A 17,919-nucleotide genomic window follows, 5' to 3' on the forward strand; every position below is an offset into this window, starting at 1 on the left:
GAGGCGGGGCTGAAGGTACTGACGGGCCCGGCCGGCAGGATCCGTCGAGAAACAGGGGGGTCAAGGGAGGTTTTCTTCCCCCTGGGAGAAATGTCCTATGGGTTTTTGGATCTGCGATATAAAAAAGTCTTGTCTCGGTCACGTGATGTGTCACGTGACCGGTCAGGTGAGCCTGTCAGCCGGGTCACGGCCCCTGTCAGCCGGCTGACATGTCACGGGCCTGCTGACACGGTCCGCTGACCGGTCACGGCCGCCCGGAGAGATCTAATTGGTACCAAATAGTATCCACCCCCTTTAGATGACATTGCCCTGTTTGGACCCGTGAAGGCATAGAAGAGTATCCTTTAAAATACTTCAGGTTTTAAGTCTGTGAAACGAAACAATCTGCGCGTTTCTGTCGAATACCCCTTTTGTAAATATTGTTTCTACTAAGTTTAATCAGAATTTTTATTAGTATTGCAGTGTCAATATAGAATAGATATTTTTAATTTTAAGCAGTGTAATAGATATTTCATAAGCGGTTTATAATTCTTATCGTTTTTATAAACGTAGTCATAATATTGGCCGTCTGGATAATGGTCTTCAGGGAGGTTTACATTCATCGACGGCGAAGGGCATTTGCGCTATTTTGGGATCCCGGCCGAAAAAAGGGTCTTTCTTGCCTTTCTCCCCTTTTGTTGGGTGATCCTCACCGCTATGCCTACTTTCTCACCCCTCACTTTCAGACATTTTCCCGTTTTCACATTATTGTTTGTAAGCGTTGTACTTTTTTCCTTGCGTTCTGATTTTTTGTATAATATTATGACCAAGGAAACCCCTCTCGTGCAACATCCTCTTTGTAATCTCAAAGGAAAGATATCAGTGCGTGCAAGTACTTTGCTAGTCAAATATTTCTATTACAAAACGTTTGTGTTGACGGAGAGTCAAGGTTGCTTACTCATGGACATGTAAAATGTAATGCAGGCAGTAAATTCAAGCAGAACGCAATTAGAACGTCGGATATCCGGGAGCAAAGGTGGTATACAAGAACGGCCATCATGGCGGATTGCTGGTCCTCAGGGGCGAATCCTACTCATTTGCTTTTTGGATTGTACCAAACGCACCACCTGGTAAAGATTTTGAGTTTGAGGAGGAAACCATATCATATGCTGATCACCAGAGGTTGTTCATTCAATAGGAACACTTACATCTCTTCGATAATGCTGCGTTTACTGTGGAAAATAGTACTTGACAAGAGAAACCTCACTTTTGTAAACTTTGAATATTTTGACATCCCACTCAAATCGCAAATTTACCATTGTTTCAACGAGGTTTTCGTCAGCCCTCAGTATGGTCCTTTGATCAACACCCAAGAAAGACTATTGTTTGTCCAAGATATACATAAATTTCTGGGATACAGTTTTGATCTTCGACCTTTCACTCGATTGGCGGTGGGGTTTTATCATCGCAAGGAAGGAACCTCCTTGCGCACGATTTGTAATTTGGGCATTCTTTATCGTGAACTTTGTATGCTATACAACATATATTGTTTCAATCTGACTACCACATCTGATATTCCTGTTTTGGTGCAAGTTCGACGATTCGACGATGCAGATATCATTCTTAGTCCTCACGGCTCTCATTTGTTTTTGCTTTGGTTCTCATCTCGTCCTAAAATGGTGTTAGAGTTCCAATCTATCCTGTACAACACCAATGTGTTTCACATTGCCAAAGCTGCAGGAATTGATGCTTACATATCCGTGGGTCATGACATTTCTAGCAAAAATTGTAAGAACAATTCAATCTTAACCAAAACCCATAAATCGAAATGCAACCAAACAGCGGTCAACAGAACTTTGCTTTGTTATCCTAAGAACTGTCCGCTTGGTACATGTCATGATGTGGTTGCAATTCAGAGTTTCATGGATTTGCATGTTTCTTCGTCTATTCATCATTTTGAGGTCGGGTTGTTTTCACTTGCACGTCGAAAGTCGATCCCTGCAGAGAAACTGATTACAGCGAAAAATGACATCACCATCAGTGCAAAATGATTCTGGAGTCAGTTCGAGCAACCGTGTTGTCGCATGGAGAAGGTTTTCACGTAAATTCCACCTATATTTGATCGTCTTATCTTGAAGTTCGTGATAGATACGTATGAACTGATGGAGCCTGAAATATCCTGTAGTTGGCACGCTTCTGAATTGCTAGTGACGGTACCGTGTTATTCAAAAAAGTGAGCAAAAAGTGCTCCAAATGCGCAAAAGTAAGCGACTTTACATATATACGTTTCAAATTTTAAATGACATGGCGAAATCACTGCAGGGGTGGAGAACAGGAGTCATACGGTGGTCTCGATGATAATGTTTAGTTTTATTATAGAGAATTTGGTTCTGTTTGGAAAATGTGTCTGTGAAGGGGGTTGTAAAGTAGATAATGTGTGGTTTTTTGTTATGATTTTCTATAAATCTTTAGTATAATTTGAATAAAAACTGAAGAAATTATAAGAAATCGCGACGTTTGGGGATTTTGGATGACAATGAATGACGAAGATTTTAGTGAACTCGCAACGTTTCGGTTGTTGTTTATGATAATTGTAGTGAACTCGCAACGTTTCGATTGTGTGTGATGACTTGATGAGAAATTTTGAGTGAGACCGTTGATAATTGTAGTGAACTCGCAACGTTTCGATTGTGTGTGATGACTTGATGAGAAATTTTGAGTGAGACCGTTGATAATTGTAGTGAACTCGCAACGTTTCGATTGTGTGTGATGACTTGATGAGAAATTTTGAGTGAGACCGTTGATAATTGTAGTGAACTCGCAACGTTTCGATTGTGTGTGAAGACTTGATGAGAAATTTTGAGTGAAACCTTTGATAATTGTAGTGAACTCGCAACGTTTCGATTGTGTGTGATGACTTGATGAGAAATTTTGAGTGAGACCGGGACGACTACAACGAAATCGCGTGTTTTCGAGTATTTAGGTTGATAATGTGATGACTTGATGAGAAATTTTGAGTGAAACCGTTGATAATTGTAGTGAACTCGCAACGTTTCGATTGTGTGTGATGACTTGATGAGAAATTTTGAGTGAAACCGGGACGACTACAACGAAATCGCGTGTTTTCGAGTATTTAGGTTGATAATGTGATGACTTGATGAGAAATTTTGAGTGAAAACAGGGATGACTACGATGAAATCGCGTGTTTTTCGTATTTTTAATGTGTGAAAACTCGGCTAATGATTGAAAAGAGGATGTTTTCGAGTAAAAGTTTGTCAAATTTGCGATGAAAGAGTACTTTTTAGCGCGTTTGTAGCCAAAAGCGTGTTATTTTTGAGTAGAAATAAGCGAACAAAGTGTTATATAACCCAAATGTGTTATTTTTTATTAGAAATAAGGGAATAATGTGTTATATAACAAAGAAAATATATATTTTTGTATTATTTTGAAAAGACGTTATCAAATATTGATTTTTTTTGGTTGTCTAGTGATTTTTTGATTTGGGAGTTATAAATTTGTAACAACGTTTGTAAGTCTATGATAATTTTGTATAAGAAATTTGCTATGAAAGTTGAATTTGGGTTTGAATTGTCGACCAAGTTATAAAGTCTTGAAGTGTATTGATTGTAGAGAGATTGTATTTGAATGATGAACAGATTGTAATAAGTATTTTGTTGTGATTTTTGTTTATTTTGTGTTTTAGAGTATTGAAATACTTTATCCCAGAATATTGTATTTTGTTGTATTATTGTTTGCAATGTATTGAATTGATATTGTATTGAGTTTTGATTTGAATTAATTTTGGTATGAATTCATTTGTACCGATTGAATATGGTAATATACCTTGGAATTGTATTTGATGATTGAACAATGATTTAAATTGTTTTATTTTTTTGAGGATTGATGCTATGAATATGAATTGAAAGATTGATATTGTAATTTGTTGGAATATTATGTATATTTTGTTATCATTGAATTGTGACAGAGGGTTTAGGATATAGAATGATTGTGAGAATGATTGATTGTATTCAGAAATTTTATTTTTTGTGAAATTATGAAAGTTTGATAACAATTGAAAATGTATATGATATAATTGAATGATTTGTGGAGAGGATTGTAATTGTGTGTTTTGAGAATTTATATTTTTTTGAATTTGTGAGAGAGTGAATTGATTGATTGATTGTAATGATTGAATGTATAATTGTAATTGATTTTGTTTCAATTGTATAGCAGCTTGATTGGATAAATTTAGAATTTTTGATATTTGTTGAGATTGAATCATTTTATGATTTTTGTTTTTTTTTTTTGTATGTATTTTGTGATTAGAATGATAATAAATATGAAAATTGTTTTGGAATGAATGTGTGAATGAAATTGATTATTGGTGTGTGGACGGTGCGGTGCATGTAATCTGAGGTGTAATCTGAGGTGTAATCTGAGGTGTAATCTGAGGTGTAATCTGAGGTGTAATCTGAGGTGTAATCTGAGGTGTAATCTGAGGTGTAATCTGAGGTGTAATCTGAGGTGTAATCTGAGGTGTAATCTGAGGTGTAATCTCAAGCATCATCCTCCCAAGCATCATCTCAAGCATCATCTCAAGCATCATCCCAAGCATCATCGCAAGCATCATCCCAAGCATCATCGCAAGCATCATCTCAAGCATCATCCCAAGCATAATCGCAAGCATTATCTCAAGCATCATCCCAAGCATAATCCGGACCCTAAGGGTCCGGAGATTATCTGAAGGGGAATCTGAAGTGTAATCTGAAGCATTATCTGAAGCATCATCACAAGCATCATCCCAAGCATTATCTCAAGCATCATCCCAAGCATAATCCGGACCCTAAGGGTCCGGAGATTATCTGAAGTGTAATCTGAGGTGTAATCTGAAGCATCATCCCAAGCATCATCCCAAGCATAATCCCAAGCATCATCCCAAGCATTATCTCAAGCATTATCTCAAGCATCATCCCAAGCATAATCCGGACCCTAAGGGTCCGGAGATTATCTGAAGTGTAATCTGAGGTGTAATCTGAAGCATCATCTGAAGCATCATCTGAAGCATCATCTGAAGCATCATCTGAAGCATCATCTGAAGCATCATCCCAAGCATAATCCGGACCCTATTATCTGAAGTGTAATCTGAAGCATCATCCCAACCATCATCCCAACCATAATCCCAACCATCACCATCATCCTCCCACAAAATAACAATAAAATCATATAAATGTATACTCATTCAACACAAATCACACCATGGCTCATTCAATGAAAGTTGATCATTACATAACATGGAAAGTCGAAAAGTTTTCTAAATCTTTATTTGATGAAAATCTAATCACTGAAAAACAAAAAAAACAAATAGATACTTGGGGAAAAGATCTGGCAGCAAACTACAAGACATTGGACAAAAAAAATGGAAGAAGAAACAAATTGATAAACTTCTTCCAGGAACTAAGTAAAGTAATCAAAAACAAAGATTCAGATCTCGATCAATTGAAAAATCAACATAGTTTGATAGATGATAAATCAGTCAAATTGATTCAACAATGGAGGGATTCAAAAATCGCACAAAAGGTTGCCAATTTCTTTGAAAAAATTGCTCAATCAATCAAACAAAAAGATCATAAGAAACAAAATATTGATAAATCAAAACATAAATCAAAAACCAAAACAAAAGACAAATCAAAAGACAAATCAAAAGATAACTCAGATGACACACAAGATGATGCACAAGATGATTCACAGGATGATTCACAGGATGATTCACAGGATGATTCGCAAGATTCTGACTCAAATTCAAAAGATTCTCATTCAGATTCTCATTCAGATTCTCATTCAGATTCAAATTCAAATTCAGATTCAGATTCAGATTCCGACCCCGATCATGATTCACACACTGCAAAAACTGTTCCACTACCCCAGGGGTATGGTACCAAATAGACACCCCCCCGGGGTCAGATTTTTTCAAAGGCGCGCAAGGGAAGGTCACGTTACCGCATCACGTTACACACGGCCGTGACTTTGGAACCGTGACTTTGGTATCGTGACTTTGGTATCGTGACTTTCGGTATCATGACCATGGTATCGTGACTTTCGGTATCATGACCATGGTATCGTGACTTTCGGTATCATGACCTTGGTATCGTGACTTTCGGTATCATGACCTTGGTATCGTGACTTTGGTATCATTACTTTTGTATCGTGACTACGGTATCGTGACTTTTGGTCTTAGCACCAAGCGCACGTGCTGGCCCTTCAAAAAAAAGACTTAGCACCAAGCACGTGCTGGCCCTTCAAAAAGTTCCTGAACCGTTGCGTTTTTGACCCGAAAACATTATTGACCCGCATTTTTGACCCGCATATAAGAAATTTTTTTGTTCCAAAAACATTTTTGAAAAACTCCAATGGTTCATTCGTGTGTCGAAAAACGCAACGGTTGGAAAAAAATTACCTAATTGTTTTAAACATTCATTCAAAATCATGTTGCAGCAACACCTCCGATCCTCCTCCGCTTCAGATCCCTTGTGGACGCCTTTTCCACACAAGCCCTTGATGCCGCACCCCTCTTGTTACTCACCAACGCGTTCTCTATGCGCATCATCGTTCCGACGTTGGCCCTCATGACAACGCGGCTGAGTGTCTCAAAATCCCTGAGGTATCCAGCACCAACACGCGGATCCAGGAACCAGGAGAAGTCATGTGCCTTCAGAGACACGCGGCAATCGAGATGGTTGTGCCTTGCAGTCAGGCCGCACATCATCGACCTCAATCCAAAGGCAACGGTGAACGCGAGGTAGAAACCATCCAGGTCATCCGACTTGGCGTCGACCCATTGTTGCACAAGCGAGTGCGCATACCGCGCGGGATAGAATTCATGGTCCAGGTAGTCCGCAACCGCCCTCCCAACGGGGGTTGTACATTTGGCATCGATCCCAAGCTGCTTGAGATATGCCTTCTGATCATGCACCAGGCCCGTTGGGTGCGCATTGTCGCTCAAACCCACAATGTGATCCATGACCGTTGTGCAGTAGATGATCCTTGCAATGGTGAGGTCGGTGCTCTTGTCCACCAGCCCGCTCCGTTCACAATCGTAATGGAGCTGCCGCAGCCTATCTTGCAGGGGGTCAGAGGATGGCCCTAGGTCGAGGGTTCCGGATCTGATCATCTGCTCCACCTCCTCAAAGAAGGATGAGATGGCCTTGATACCGCTACCGCTGCCCCCTTGCATGATGAGGTGCCTGAAACCATGCACATTGGGGTTGTAGAGGATCATCTCCTTGATGGACGCCGCGGTGATCCCGGTACTCTCAAGGATCTCGGGCGCATACCTCGAGTAGAACACGGCAAGGTCGGAGATCCCGTCCACAACGTTGCCGAGGAGGTTGTCACGGAGTATGCGCTCGGATCCGTTGATCTGGCCATCCGGCTCGATGCATAGGGTGCGCTCAAGCTGTATCCTCATATCTTGCTTGGCCTGTTTCAATGAGGCCTGGATGGTGGGCTCTAGATCGCCCCAGTCATGGCGTTGGATGATTTGTGGTGCGATATTCAGCGAGTCGAAGTACATGTTGCGGAAGCCCTCGGGAGTGAGAGGATAGGAAGGGGCGGATGAGGAGGAGGGGGATTCAGTGGCACTCATGGTTGGTTTGGGTTGGGTAACCAAAGGCGCCCCTTTAAATAGAGGGTTTTGTTTCTTTTTTTCCCACCCCCCGACAACGGTTTTACTACACCCCGGTTATCTTTTTATCCCAACGGCAAGTGCGCTTGGTGCTAAGTCTTTTTTTTTTGAAGGGCCAGAACGTGCGCTAGGTGCTAAGTCTTTTTTTTGAAGGGCCTGCACGTGCGCTTGGTGCCAAGTCTTTTTTTGAAGGGCCTGCACGTGCACTTGGTGCTAAGTCTTTTTTTTGAAGGGCCAGCACGTGCGCTTGGTGCTAAGTGTGACAGAACGAAAAAACAAAAACTATAATCACTTTTCAAATATAAACCCAAAAATTAAAATCGTTTCACCGTTTCACCATACTTTCACTAGCCGTTATCCCGCGGCTACCCAACAACCAACGTACACTACCCCACCCACCCTCCCGACCATAATCTAAACATTTTTTTCTCGACCCGGGGGGGGGGGGGGGGGTTGTTTTTGGTACCATACCCGGGTGGGGGTGGATCGTTTCCTTGTTGCCGTGTTCGAACACTCATCTTCAATCAAAGAAAGCTGGCTCACGAGTTCAGTGCAATTCAGTCAAATATGTCGAACAAACTGCATAACTCTCTTCTTATTCCTTTCGTTCACCCGATTGATGACATGGATTCTTTTTTTTTCACTCAATTCGTTTTCGAGATCATCAACACCGAATTTCACAGGGATAATCGCCAGCAGCACTACATACATCAATGCAAACATACCCGCGAAAAGGGATTCCAAGAGTTTTTCAATTGTGTCACGGGGAAGTTTCGGCCACGATTCCGTCATCAATTGTACAAATTCTCCAAACATCTCATTCCTCTGTGGTCTAGACAACTCGTCTTGATATGGGATTCGCAATACCAACACACCGACATTTTGAAAGAGTTTCTGTAATACTCCAATTATGTCCAACTTCGTCTCGGGGTGACCTGCCACATCATGAACAAGCTCAAGACTATCATATAGCATGTGATTTTCCATCCCCCGTCGCTGGGCGCTCGATAACTTGTACCGTGTTATCATCAACCAGTTTCTTTTGCTCAAATTACCCAGTTCAATGGCCGTTTTTTGCAATCCTTCATCTAACATGTTGAGGACTGTCGTGGTCCTTGCCATTGATTTTGAAGAATTGCGCAAAAAAAACGGCTAACAAAGTGCTGTACATCGCAAACTTGTGCGCATATACAGACATTCTGTTGACCATAACTTCATATTTCAAGAGCTGTGCACCTTGATCGTTCTGTGACATTGCTTTAAAGTCAGGGTTGGGTGTTTGCATCTCCTTGAAATCCTTTTTCTGTTGCTCAACAAGAGCTGGGGAATGCCAAATCTGGTTCAAAAGCTTCTACCGGAGAGAGCATCTGCCTCCAAAAATCTAGCAACGGTTTTGGGTTTTCGCGAAGGATGTTTGTGAACTCGTGCTTCTTCATTCGAGTGAAGTTGCAATTCTTGCAGAGTGACATGGAAAACTTGCGCGTAGATTACGGCAGTGTTTTGTTTGTTAAAATGAATATATACTAAAAACCAGTTTTTGAAACTGCCTCGGGTTTCTTCAGTGTGTATATATTTGTTCATGTCAAAGCATATCGACAATCAACCGGAGAATGAATGCTAATCAAGTGATAGAGCAAGTCTTTCCAAAGGACAAGAAAAACATGTCTAAAGGTAAATTCACGTACGATGAAATCCAACATATGTCACAATCAAAGCATAATATTCAGCCAAATTCTCCGAACATGGGTCATTTCACAGATCAAGAATTTCAACAACTTGCTCAAACTCATTCTACAAAAAAGGTGAAACATGGGAGAAGGGCAACTACGACCGGAGCTCCGTATTGTGAAAGGTGTATTTCGATGTACAATCAGGTATCAAGAAACCAATCAGTGTTCAACACAAGCCCGTCACATCTCGCAGCGCTTTCTTGTGGATGGAACCAGATCTAGGGTGGGGGGGGGGCGGTTGTTTTTGGTACCATGCCCGGGTGGGGTGGATCGTTACCCCGCATGTCTTTCACAGAGAGGCAGTAGCCCCTGGGGCAGTCACTAAACCACATATATTTTTGTCTTCCGCGAGGAAGGAAAGTATGGTCCGAGGTTTACGGGGGTGTGGGCTTTCGAGTTCGTCGCATGCGTCCGAGGTCTATGCCATGAGCCCAATCCAGGAGGCGATGAACGGCATATCCATGGTGGTTCCGACGGTGGTGCTGGGGCTGGATGCCTGGACGACGGGGGATTGGCATGTGACGGTGCTGCTGCTGGGGAGCTGCATGCACCTTCCGGTTTCGTTCACGTACCACCTGAGTGTGGCGTGCGGGCGGTACAGGGACAGGCTGGACAATGACATGAGGCGGCTGGACCAGAGCATGCAGCACGTGGTGGGGACCCTGTACTGCTTTGCGCTGTCGGGGTCGTTGTGGTACATGATAGCGAACGCGGTGTTCAACGGGGTGAGTGTCGTGAAGCTGTGGGATGCGAGGACGTCGAACGACGGGAGGCGATGGGTGCGGGTGATGGTCAGCATGCTGCTCTACACGGGGCCGGTGATATGGAGGGGGGACTACTGGAACTACGGTGTGGTTGTTGCGAGCATGGCCCTGTGTGGAGTCTGCTTTGTGCCTAGGGTTAACTGTGGGGTTTTCTCGGGCTGGGGGCACACGATGTTTCACGTGATTCTTGGTTTCTACGCGAGTGCGCTGGCTAGGTCGGCTTTGAAGGTTGGGGGCATTGGCTCTACGTGACAGTGAATCCGAGAAATGAACTCCCAGGTCCCAGGTCCCAGGCCCCCACGGTCAACATTTGTCACCAAACCAATATTTATGATGAGTGTTCAATCGTCTAAGTCAGGGTGTTGTCACCGAAACATGGATGACGAAGCCAACTACGCGCCGAAGCACAAGTGGGCGAAGAGGGTGGCTGCAGCGGGGCTAGCGGGGCTTGCCGGGTACGGGACGTACGAGTTTATGCAGCCGGACAAACAGTTACTCCGCCATGTCACGTATGGAGTGGGCACGGGGGCGCTGCTCGGTGCGGGCTCGAGTCTCTTATTCGAAGACTCGCCTTTCTTAACAGGCTATGTGGCTGGAGGGGTGGGAGCGGGGGCAGCGTCAGTGCTTGGGAGCGGTGTTTGGGGGCTGTCGAGGAATGGTTATCGCGGAGTGAAGGCGCTCGTGGACCTTGCGAAACCGCCGGTAACCCAGACGGGGGCTTGCATGCCATGCGGGGTCCCGAGGAGTAGATTGTGCAGGGAATGCATGCAGGGTTTGTACCATTCATAACATAAAGAAACGAGTTTTTTCAAAACAAAACGATTTCATTCATTCATTGCATTGATGACGATGGGGTGAAGAGGGATGGGAGTTTTGGATGTTGGTCATCATTCATGCTCTTCCAGCGAGTGTAAAAGTTTATGAGGCAGGGATCTGGGGGCTTTGCAGGTTTGTGTTTCTGCCGCGCGTTGACGACGTTAGCCAGGAGTTGTTGTCCATCGCTCAAGACAAAGACTGTGTGATTACCCTTGTCAAATTTCATGTCTGTTGATCCCCATGTGGATGTGCTCGAGAGCTCACGTGGGGTGGTGGGGCGTATCGCTAGACGGGATTTCGGCCCCCGTTTGCCATATATACGGATGCTTTGTTTGCTGGTCTCATTCGGCCATCCGCAGGGAGGAGGACCAATGTGTGTATGCGCCGAGAGCGACGAAGGCGTGCCATATCTGGTGGCTTGCGGCGAGGTTTGATGTGAGTCGGTGTATTTGAATTCAGCGAGAGGAGACTGACTCCACTGGGAGTGATTGATTTTTTTTTGGGGTGGGGTTCATGTGCCGTGCTTTTACACAACATATTCGGTCATGATTTTGGAGAGTAGCACATCATCTCGATGGGAGCATGCGACATTGCTCCAAGATTTTACCTTTTCGTACGAGGGGGACCAGCATGAAGTTATTCTGATCAACCTCCCGTCATTGGTAGCCCAGAAGCAGTCGTACGACAGAGTATCGAGGAGGTCGATGACGTCTTTCAGGGATATCTTCGACCAATGTCCAACACCGTGGTTCTCGAACTGCACGTAGCTCGGCTTGAAGGTCATGATCGACTTCACCGCACCGATCAGGACCAACGCATCGTTCCCTTCCGTGTCGATCTTTGGGGTGGACAAAGGTCATCGCGTGGCGAATGAATGGGAAGAGTACCTTCAAGACGTCGATGCGACGGATGCCCTCTGTCCGTACAAACTGATCGACTGTCGTCACTCTCACGTCGTAGAAGGACTTGTAATCGCTGTGGTCGGTGTCGATGCCCACGCTCTCGACCCCCGAGGGTATCACGGGGAACTTTGCAGTGGCGGGGACTGCCGAGCTGGAGAATGCGAGGTTGAAGACCTTGAGACCCTTGATGCCCAGGTCCCTCGCGAGCTTTTCTACGGGGGCCGCATTCTCTCGTGCGGCATCGATGCAGTAGTGAGATAATTCACTGTCTTCCTGCCGGCTCTCTTGATGCGGTCCCAGAGCGCCATGTCCATGGGGCATGCGGTGCTGCCCATTTGGATGTGCTTCATCCATGAGACGACATCGACGGATGGGTCTCCGGTGTACGCCCGCACGTTTGTGATGGCGTCGGTCCCTTTATTGCAACCGATCTCAATGTACACAAAGGCGTGTGAGCTTTTCTTGGACTGCCAGTCCCAGTACCACCTCTCAGTGGGGCAATTGGTGGGTGAGGATCTGAGGGCGAGGGCGTTGTTTCGCAGTTCGGTGTCTGAGCAAGGGGGGTTTTGCTTCCAGTGCTGGATCCAGTCGGTTTTGGTGTGTGCTGTGGGCTTGGGTTGCGTGCAGGGGCTGCCCACGTGGTGATGTCCCCAAAAGAGGTATGCCACAACCAGGATGGGGGAGAGAAGGAAGGGGTAGATCGGGGTGGCGAACTTCATTCTGAGAGCGCGCTGGAGCGATGCACGGGGGTGGTTGGCACTGGTCTTGTTTCCGATCTTTTTTTGTGAGGCAGGAGATCAAAATCTCTGCCGTTTGGCCAACACAGACCTGAAGGCGTGAAACTGTGTGGGTTTGGCCTCGACGAGGACCGATGCAAAGCCTTTGGCGCTACCTTGGAAGTGAACGCTTTTGATCCTCTTCCTCTCCTTTTGCTCGGAATCCCAGGCCGTCAATGTATCCCGGTCGAGCACGAACCCCTTGCGCGTGTGTGCATGCATGTGGTCGAACCCGAGGGCTACCAGGTCACAGGCCCTGGATCGGTTGGCGGGCTTGGGGAGCGGCAGTGAGGCGGGGGACGAGACGAGCGAGGCGAGCCCTGGGTCTGCGGAGATGGCGAAGAGGAACCAGAGGGACATGTCGCAGACGTACGGGGCGATCCGCTCCTTGGTTGTCAAGAGCGCCATGACCTGGGGGCTGCTATAGATTCGGAGGACGAAGCGGAGGAATTGCATGAGGACCTGCTGATCGAGCAGCGCAGTCCCGGCCCAGACCACCCAGAAGTAGCTCTCGAATGTTTGCTTGGGGATGCTGACGAGGTAGTCGCAAGACTTGGGCAGTTTCAGGTCGCTGACACGGGTGAGGAGCGCCACGTCGGTGTCGGTGTAGAAGACCCTTTGGAGATGGCGGTCGAGGGCGAATGCAGCGATGTAGAAGAACCTCTCGATGTTCTCCCGCTCCCATGGCTCCTTGAGCCCCCATGGCTTATAGGACTGCCTGAAGGTTCGGAGCATCTCGAAGACTTCCGCCTGCCTTTCGACGAGGGCATCCATGTCCACGAACTCAGCGCCGGGGGAACCCGCGTGTTGGAATGCGGTGGTTGCATCCGTGAGGATGACGACACGGTTCCCGTGGAAGTCGGAGGCGAAAGCGGTCTGCCACATGTATGTGTCAGGGGGGCGGCCGGCTGTCATCCTGTGCACCATGAGGTGGGGGGGTCCGTCCTGCGTGGCGGGGGGTTCTTTCATGCGGTTGGCTCGTCCCTGGACGGTGTTTTGGTCCCATGAGCTGTTGGACTCTACCAAGGTGCCCTCCTGTGCCTGTGATTTTGGAGGGGGTTGGGCATTTTCGAAGATGTTGAAGAGAAGGAAGGCAGCTACCAGCCCGACTGTGACTTGGGGCATGATGGACTTTGAACGCTTCTTCCACATCCCGAGGTGTATGGCGCGGAGATTCATGGCGGCTGGGTCTTGATTTGTGCTCTTCAGGGATCCGGGGAGTTTGCTTTTTTTTTTTGCTTGGGGAGCTACCGGAGGTTGCAGCACACCTCGCAGAAACCGTCGAGGACTCCCTTGATGCATGGCAGGCACAGAAGGATTTCAAGGAACCCACAGATGCAGCCTGATACACCACTCTTGTCTGGTTGGAAGTTGTCCGAGCCCGGGTAGTGGTAGTGGATGTGAAACCTGGTTTGGTCGGTATAGGCGGGGTGATTGAGATACATGGTGTTCAGGGGGTACTGTGTTGATCGGCCACTGATGGCTGTGGTCGAGGTGGCATCGTCGTCGAATGTCGAGTGGCTGTCGGACGAGTGGCTGTCATACGATGCGCGGGAGGAACTGGAGTAGAAAGGATAGGAGGTGAAGGCATGTTTTTTGGGTGTTGGCATGTCTGACTGAAGGAAGGGGAGGGGTTGTAACGTTCCCGTGTCCGGTAACGCCCGGTCGTGGAGAAAAAAAAAGGGTACATTTATGCTTTTTTTTGTTTTGTTTTTTTTGCAAAGTTACGCTCGTTTTTTTTTGGGGACAGTGAAGGAGTGGGGCAGCTTTCACGGGAGAGGAGGCGAGCGGAAGCGGATGCTTGAGTGTACCATGGAGATGGAGATGCACCTTGAGATGATCCTTCAGGAGAATGTGATGCTGAGGGGGCACGTGGGCAGTCTGCAGCAGGCGGTGTACGAGCGAGACCAGCAGATCGTCGAGTTGCAGCGGCAGTTCGATCAACTGCTGTCTGATTTCGACGAGCACGTTCAGGTGCGGGGAGGCTGCGTTGGGCTGGGTGAGGGGATGCAGGAATGCCTGGCGGTGAGGGAGAGGGAGCTCGAGGGGACGCGGGAGGAGCTTCGCCGTCATGAGGAGGCGAGGATGAATGAGGGGTCGAAGGGGGATGAGGTGTTGAAGGGGGTGATGGAGTGTTTGGCGGCGAGGGAGGGGGAGCTCGAGGGCGTGCGGGAGGAGTTGACGGGGGAGCGGAGGAGCAACTGCGCGTTGAGGGAGGCTTTGAGGAAGCAGGAGGATGAATATAAGCAGAGCGTCGAGAGGGGGTCGAGGGAGTCGAAGGAGCTGGAGAGGTTGCTACGTGAAGCGCAGAGGCAGCTGGAGTCTGTGACGTTTCAGAACCAGAAGCATAAGGGGGAGAAGATCTCGTTGGAGGCACAGCATTCAGATCTTCTGGCCATCAACAACTCTCTTGTTCACAAGAATTCGGAGATCGAGAGGCTGATGGAGGATCTGCGAGGGAGGGTTTCGCAGCTGGAGAGGCAGGAGGTATGGAGATCTCTCTTCTCGGTTTTGTGGCTGACTGTGCTGTGTTTACGTCTCTTTGCGGGGCGTGCGTGGGGCGTGAAACAGAAGAGGATGAAGGAAATCATCAAGAGCCTGAGCCAGAGGGTGAACGATCGGGAGAGGAGGTGCAAAATCCTTCACGACTCGACGAGGGAGTTGATCTCGCAGAACCACGCGTTGACTGAGGAGAAGAGGCTCTTGGATGTGGGGACAAGATGCTTCTTCAATCTCCCTCGTTGTTTCGCTGACTGGGATGGTCAGGTCGCGCTGACATCCGTCATCAACAAGTGCATGATGAAGGGAGGGTGTGGATCGACTGCTGGTATCCATCGATGTTGTGTTCTGACGGGTGTGGAAGGTACCTGGAGAAGCACAGGGGTGGCGCCGAGGATTCGGGTGATTCCAAAGCACCGATGAATCCGTTGGCATGGTCGCTGGAGACCATGGCCCTGGAGGTGTGTTTTTTCGTCGCTTTTGCAGTGGCCAGTGCAGAGGGAGATCGTTGACTGGGGATGGGTGCGCAGATCAGTCAGATCAAGCTGCTGCTGATGGAGGCCATCACGGAGCTCTGCATTGATCTGCGGGTGGACTGTTTTGGTATGTATGACCTCGTGGATTGGGTGCACAGCAGCACGCTGGGGGACCGTGGGAAGGTTTGTGCGGGGTGAAGAAAGGGAAGATTCTCGTCTGCAAGAAAGAGACGTGCCTCGCGCATGGGGGACTGTCGATCTGCTGTGCCTCGTGCTACTTCTGCCATGCCGGTGCGCATGGGATTGGGGGCTACGAGGACGAGGACCTGTTGAATCTTTTGAATGCGATATGACGAATCGGTGCGATGGAGGATGGTCGTGACTATCATGCGAGAGCTGTAGTGTGTAGCAGCGAGCTCTGACCGAGAGAGTGCGGTGTGCCTTGAGAGAGTGAACGAACGAACGGAGATTTTGTTTTGGGAGAATATTACACAAGAAAAAAAAAGAAAGATTTGTGCCAGAGGGCCCTGCATCCCATCCCCGACTTTGTACAAAGACACATGAATAGGCTGGGGGCTGCTGTATTGGCCCTGACGACCTGCGCGCTGCTATGCTTTTGCACAGTCCTGCTCTTCAAGCTGCCAGCTGACCCGCCAAAGCACCCGGACTACCCGGCGAAGCTGGCGAGCCCCAAATCCGAACCTTTGAAGCCGAGCAAAGGCTCTGAGAAGGAGCCCCTCATCCCGACCGGGGCATCGACGGCAGAGCACGACCGGGGCTCGCAGGGGGGCAGCAGATTGCGCCAGAGAATCACGAGCATCGGGGGAGGGTACAGGGAGAGGCTGCTGCAGCTCACCGATGGCTGCGGGGAGATATGCGACACGGACATGAAGGGCAGGCCCTCGCTCTTCCAACCGGCACTCCGACCGCTCGCGTCCCGTGGGCCCAGCCCCTCACATCCCCCCGGAGCTGATGCCCTTCTTCACGTACCGGGGGAGGGTGAGGTTTCAGCCCTCGGAGATGTTGAACCAGCAATACCACAGCGGCGACGCCAGGCTCCCGGTGTGGGAGGAGTCGGTGATCGACGGGTGGGCGGAGCAGTGCAGGCAGGGCACGCAGCCGGGGAACTACGGCGTGTCTGAGACCAAGCACGTGATGCAGGGGCTGATGCAGATGAACCGAACCGTGAAGGGGGGCCACGTGCTGGTGCTGGGGTCCGAGAACCCCTGGGTGGAAGCCTGCGTTCTGGCCGCCGGCGCGAAGCGAGTGACCACGCTAGAGTACGGGAAGATCCACAGCAGGCACCCAAGGGTGGGCACGGTGACCCCCGCTGAGGCATTCGACCTTTTCCAGCGGGGCAGGCTGGGGCCGTTCGACGCCGTCGTCACGTTCTCATCGGTGGAGCACAGCGGCCTCGGGCGGTATGGGGACGATCTCAACCCCTTCGGGGATTTGCAGGCCATCGCCAAGGCATGGTGCATATGCAGGGAAGGGGGGCAGATGCTGCTGGGAGTGGGTAACGGCCACGACGGTCTGACACCCGCCCTCGTCCCTCGTGCCGATCGCTGACCGACGTTTCCACAGGCATTGAGTTCAACCTGCATCGCAAGTACGGGCCCGTCATGTTCCCACACCTGACCGCCAACTGGCAACAAGAGTGGCGAGCTTCCGATGGGGGCCAGCGGGTGCATGTCTTCCGGTACACCCCCCGCCCTGTTGTCTGACACGGTGACCGAGCGAGCTGCAGGAAGGAGCGACTCGGCAAGGGCGAGCCCGTCGCCGCAAGCCCATGTCCCCGATTCGCGTTCATAGGGCATTGCACCCTGTGTGGGCTGGGCCACCGCATGGGGGACCTTGGGCTATCTCTCCTGTTTGCCAGGTCGCTCAACGCCACACCGGTCTTTGAGGTCTCGAAGTTCCAGGTTCCGGGGTCGCACGGCGGGTACGGCGGCATCCCCGCGTTCGCAAACCTCCTCGATGTCATGGAGCCGGACACCGTTGTCAAGACCATGCCCGGGATCCGGGAGGTCTCGATAGCGCACTGGGACGACGAATCGGAGATCGACGACAAGAGGGGGCTCTGCAACGTCCTTTTCCGGTCCTGCGACACATGCTGCTTGGGGGGCCCCTCGTGCCTGATGCTGCCGAACGGGGCCTATCGCGTTCTCTCCGATTTCATACGACCGCGCTTCGAGCTGACCGAGGCAGGCCGAGGCCACAGGCATTGGGCGATGCCCTCGGGGGACAGCTCGTGCGTCTCCGTCGTGGTCCACGTGCGCACAGGCGACCTCTCGAC

General features: G+C 48.9%; 7 protein-coding genes across 7 annotated transcripts; 3 read left to right on the forward strand and 4 right to left on the reverse strand.

Annotated features, from left to right (window-relative positions):
- Window positions 1-4,357: 4,357 nt before the first annotated feature.
- GUITHDRAFT_121406 (hypothetical protein) lies at window positions 4,358-4,690 on the reverse strand (the record flags this gene model as incomplete). Its single annotated transcript, XM_005819324.1, has 1 exon — window positions 4,358-4,690. The coding sequence occupies one exon, from the start codon at window positions 4,688-4,690 to the stop codon at window positions 4,358-4,360; it is 333 nt and encodes a 110-aa protein (XP_005819381.1).
- A 1,770-nt stretch (window positions 4,691-6,460) lies between these two features.
- On the reverse strand, window positions 6,461-7,621 carry GUITHDRAFT_121407 (hypothetical protein; the record flags this gene model as incomplete). Its single annotated transcript, XM_005819325.1, has 1 exon — window positions 6,461-7,621. The coding sequence occupies one exon, from the start codon at window positions 7,619-7,621 to the stop codon at window positions 6,461-6,463; it is 1,161 nt and encodes a 386-aa protein (XP_005819382.1).
- Window positions 7,622-9,752: 2,131 nt separating this feature from the next.
- GUITHDRAFT_148645 (hypothetical protein) lies at window positions 9,753-10,406 on the forward strand (the record flags this gene model as incomplete). Its single annotated transcript, XM_005819326.1, has 1 exon — window positions 9,753-10,406. One exon carries the CDS (start codon window positions 9,753-9,755, stop codon window positions 10,404-10,406), a length of 654 nt encoding a protein of 217 aa, XP_005819383.1.
- Window positions 10,407-10,529: 123 nt separating this feature from the next.
- GUITHDRAFT_148646 (hypothetical protein) lies at window positions 10,530-10,943 on the forward strand (the record flags this gene model as incomplete). Its single annotated transcript, XM_005819327.1, has 1 exon — window positions 10,530-10,943. One exon carries the CDS (start codon window positions 10,530-10,532, stop codon window positions 10,941-10,943), a length of 414 nt encoding a protein of 137 aa, XP_005819384.1.
- Window positions 10,944-11,496: 553 nt separating this feature from the next.
- GUITHDRAFT_121410 (hypothetical protein) lies at window positions 11,497-12,591 on the reverse strand (the record flags this gene model as incomplete). Its single annotated transcript, XM_005819328.1, has 3 exons — window positions 11,497-11,808; window positions 11,858-12,055; window positions 12,139-12,591. The coding sequence occupies 3 exons, from the start codon at window positions 12,589-12,591 to the stop codon at window positions 11,497-11,499; spliced, it is 963 nt and encodes a 320-aa protein (XP_005819385.1).
- Window positions 12,592-12,669: 78 nt separating this feature from the next.
- On the reverse strand, window positions 12,670-13,827 carry GUITHDRAFT_121411 (hypothetical protein; the record flags this gene model as incomplete). Its single annotated transcript, XM_005819329.1, has 1 exon — window positions 12,670-13,827. One exon carries the CDS (start codon window positions 13,825-13,827, stop codon window positions 12,670-12,672), a length of 1,158 nt encoding a protein of 385 aa, XP_005819386.1.
- A 2,969-nt stretch (window positions 13,828-16,796) lies between these two features.
- Window positions 16,797-17,192, forward strand: GUITHDRAFT_82324 (hypothetical protein; the record flags this gene model as incomplete). Its single annotated transcript, XM_005819330.1, has 1 exon — window positions 16,797-17,192. One exon carries the CDS (start codon window positions 16,797-16,799, stop codon window positions 17,190-17,192), a length of 396 nt encoding a protein of 131 aa, XP_005819387.1.
- Window positions 17,193-17,919: the final 727 nt, after the last annotated feature.

This window comes from Guillardia theta (assembly GCF_000315625.1).
Source record: "Guillardia theta CCMP2712 unplaced genomic scaffold GUITHscaffold_229, whole genome shotgun sequence".
NCBI lineage: Eukaryota > Cryptophyceae > Pyrenomonadales > Geminigeraceae > Guillardia > Guillardia theta.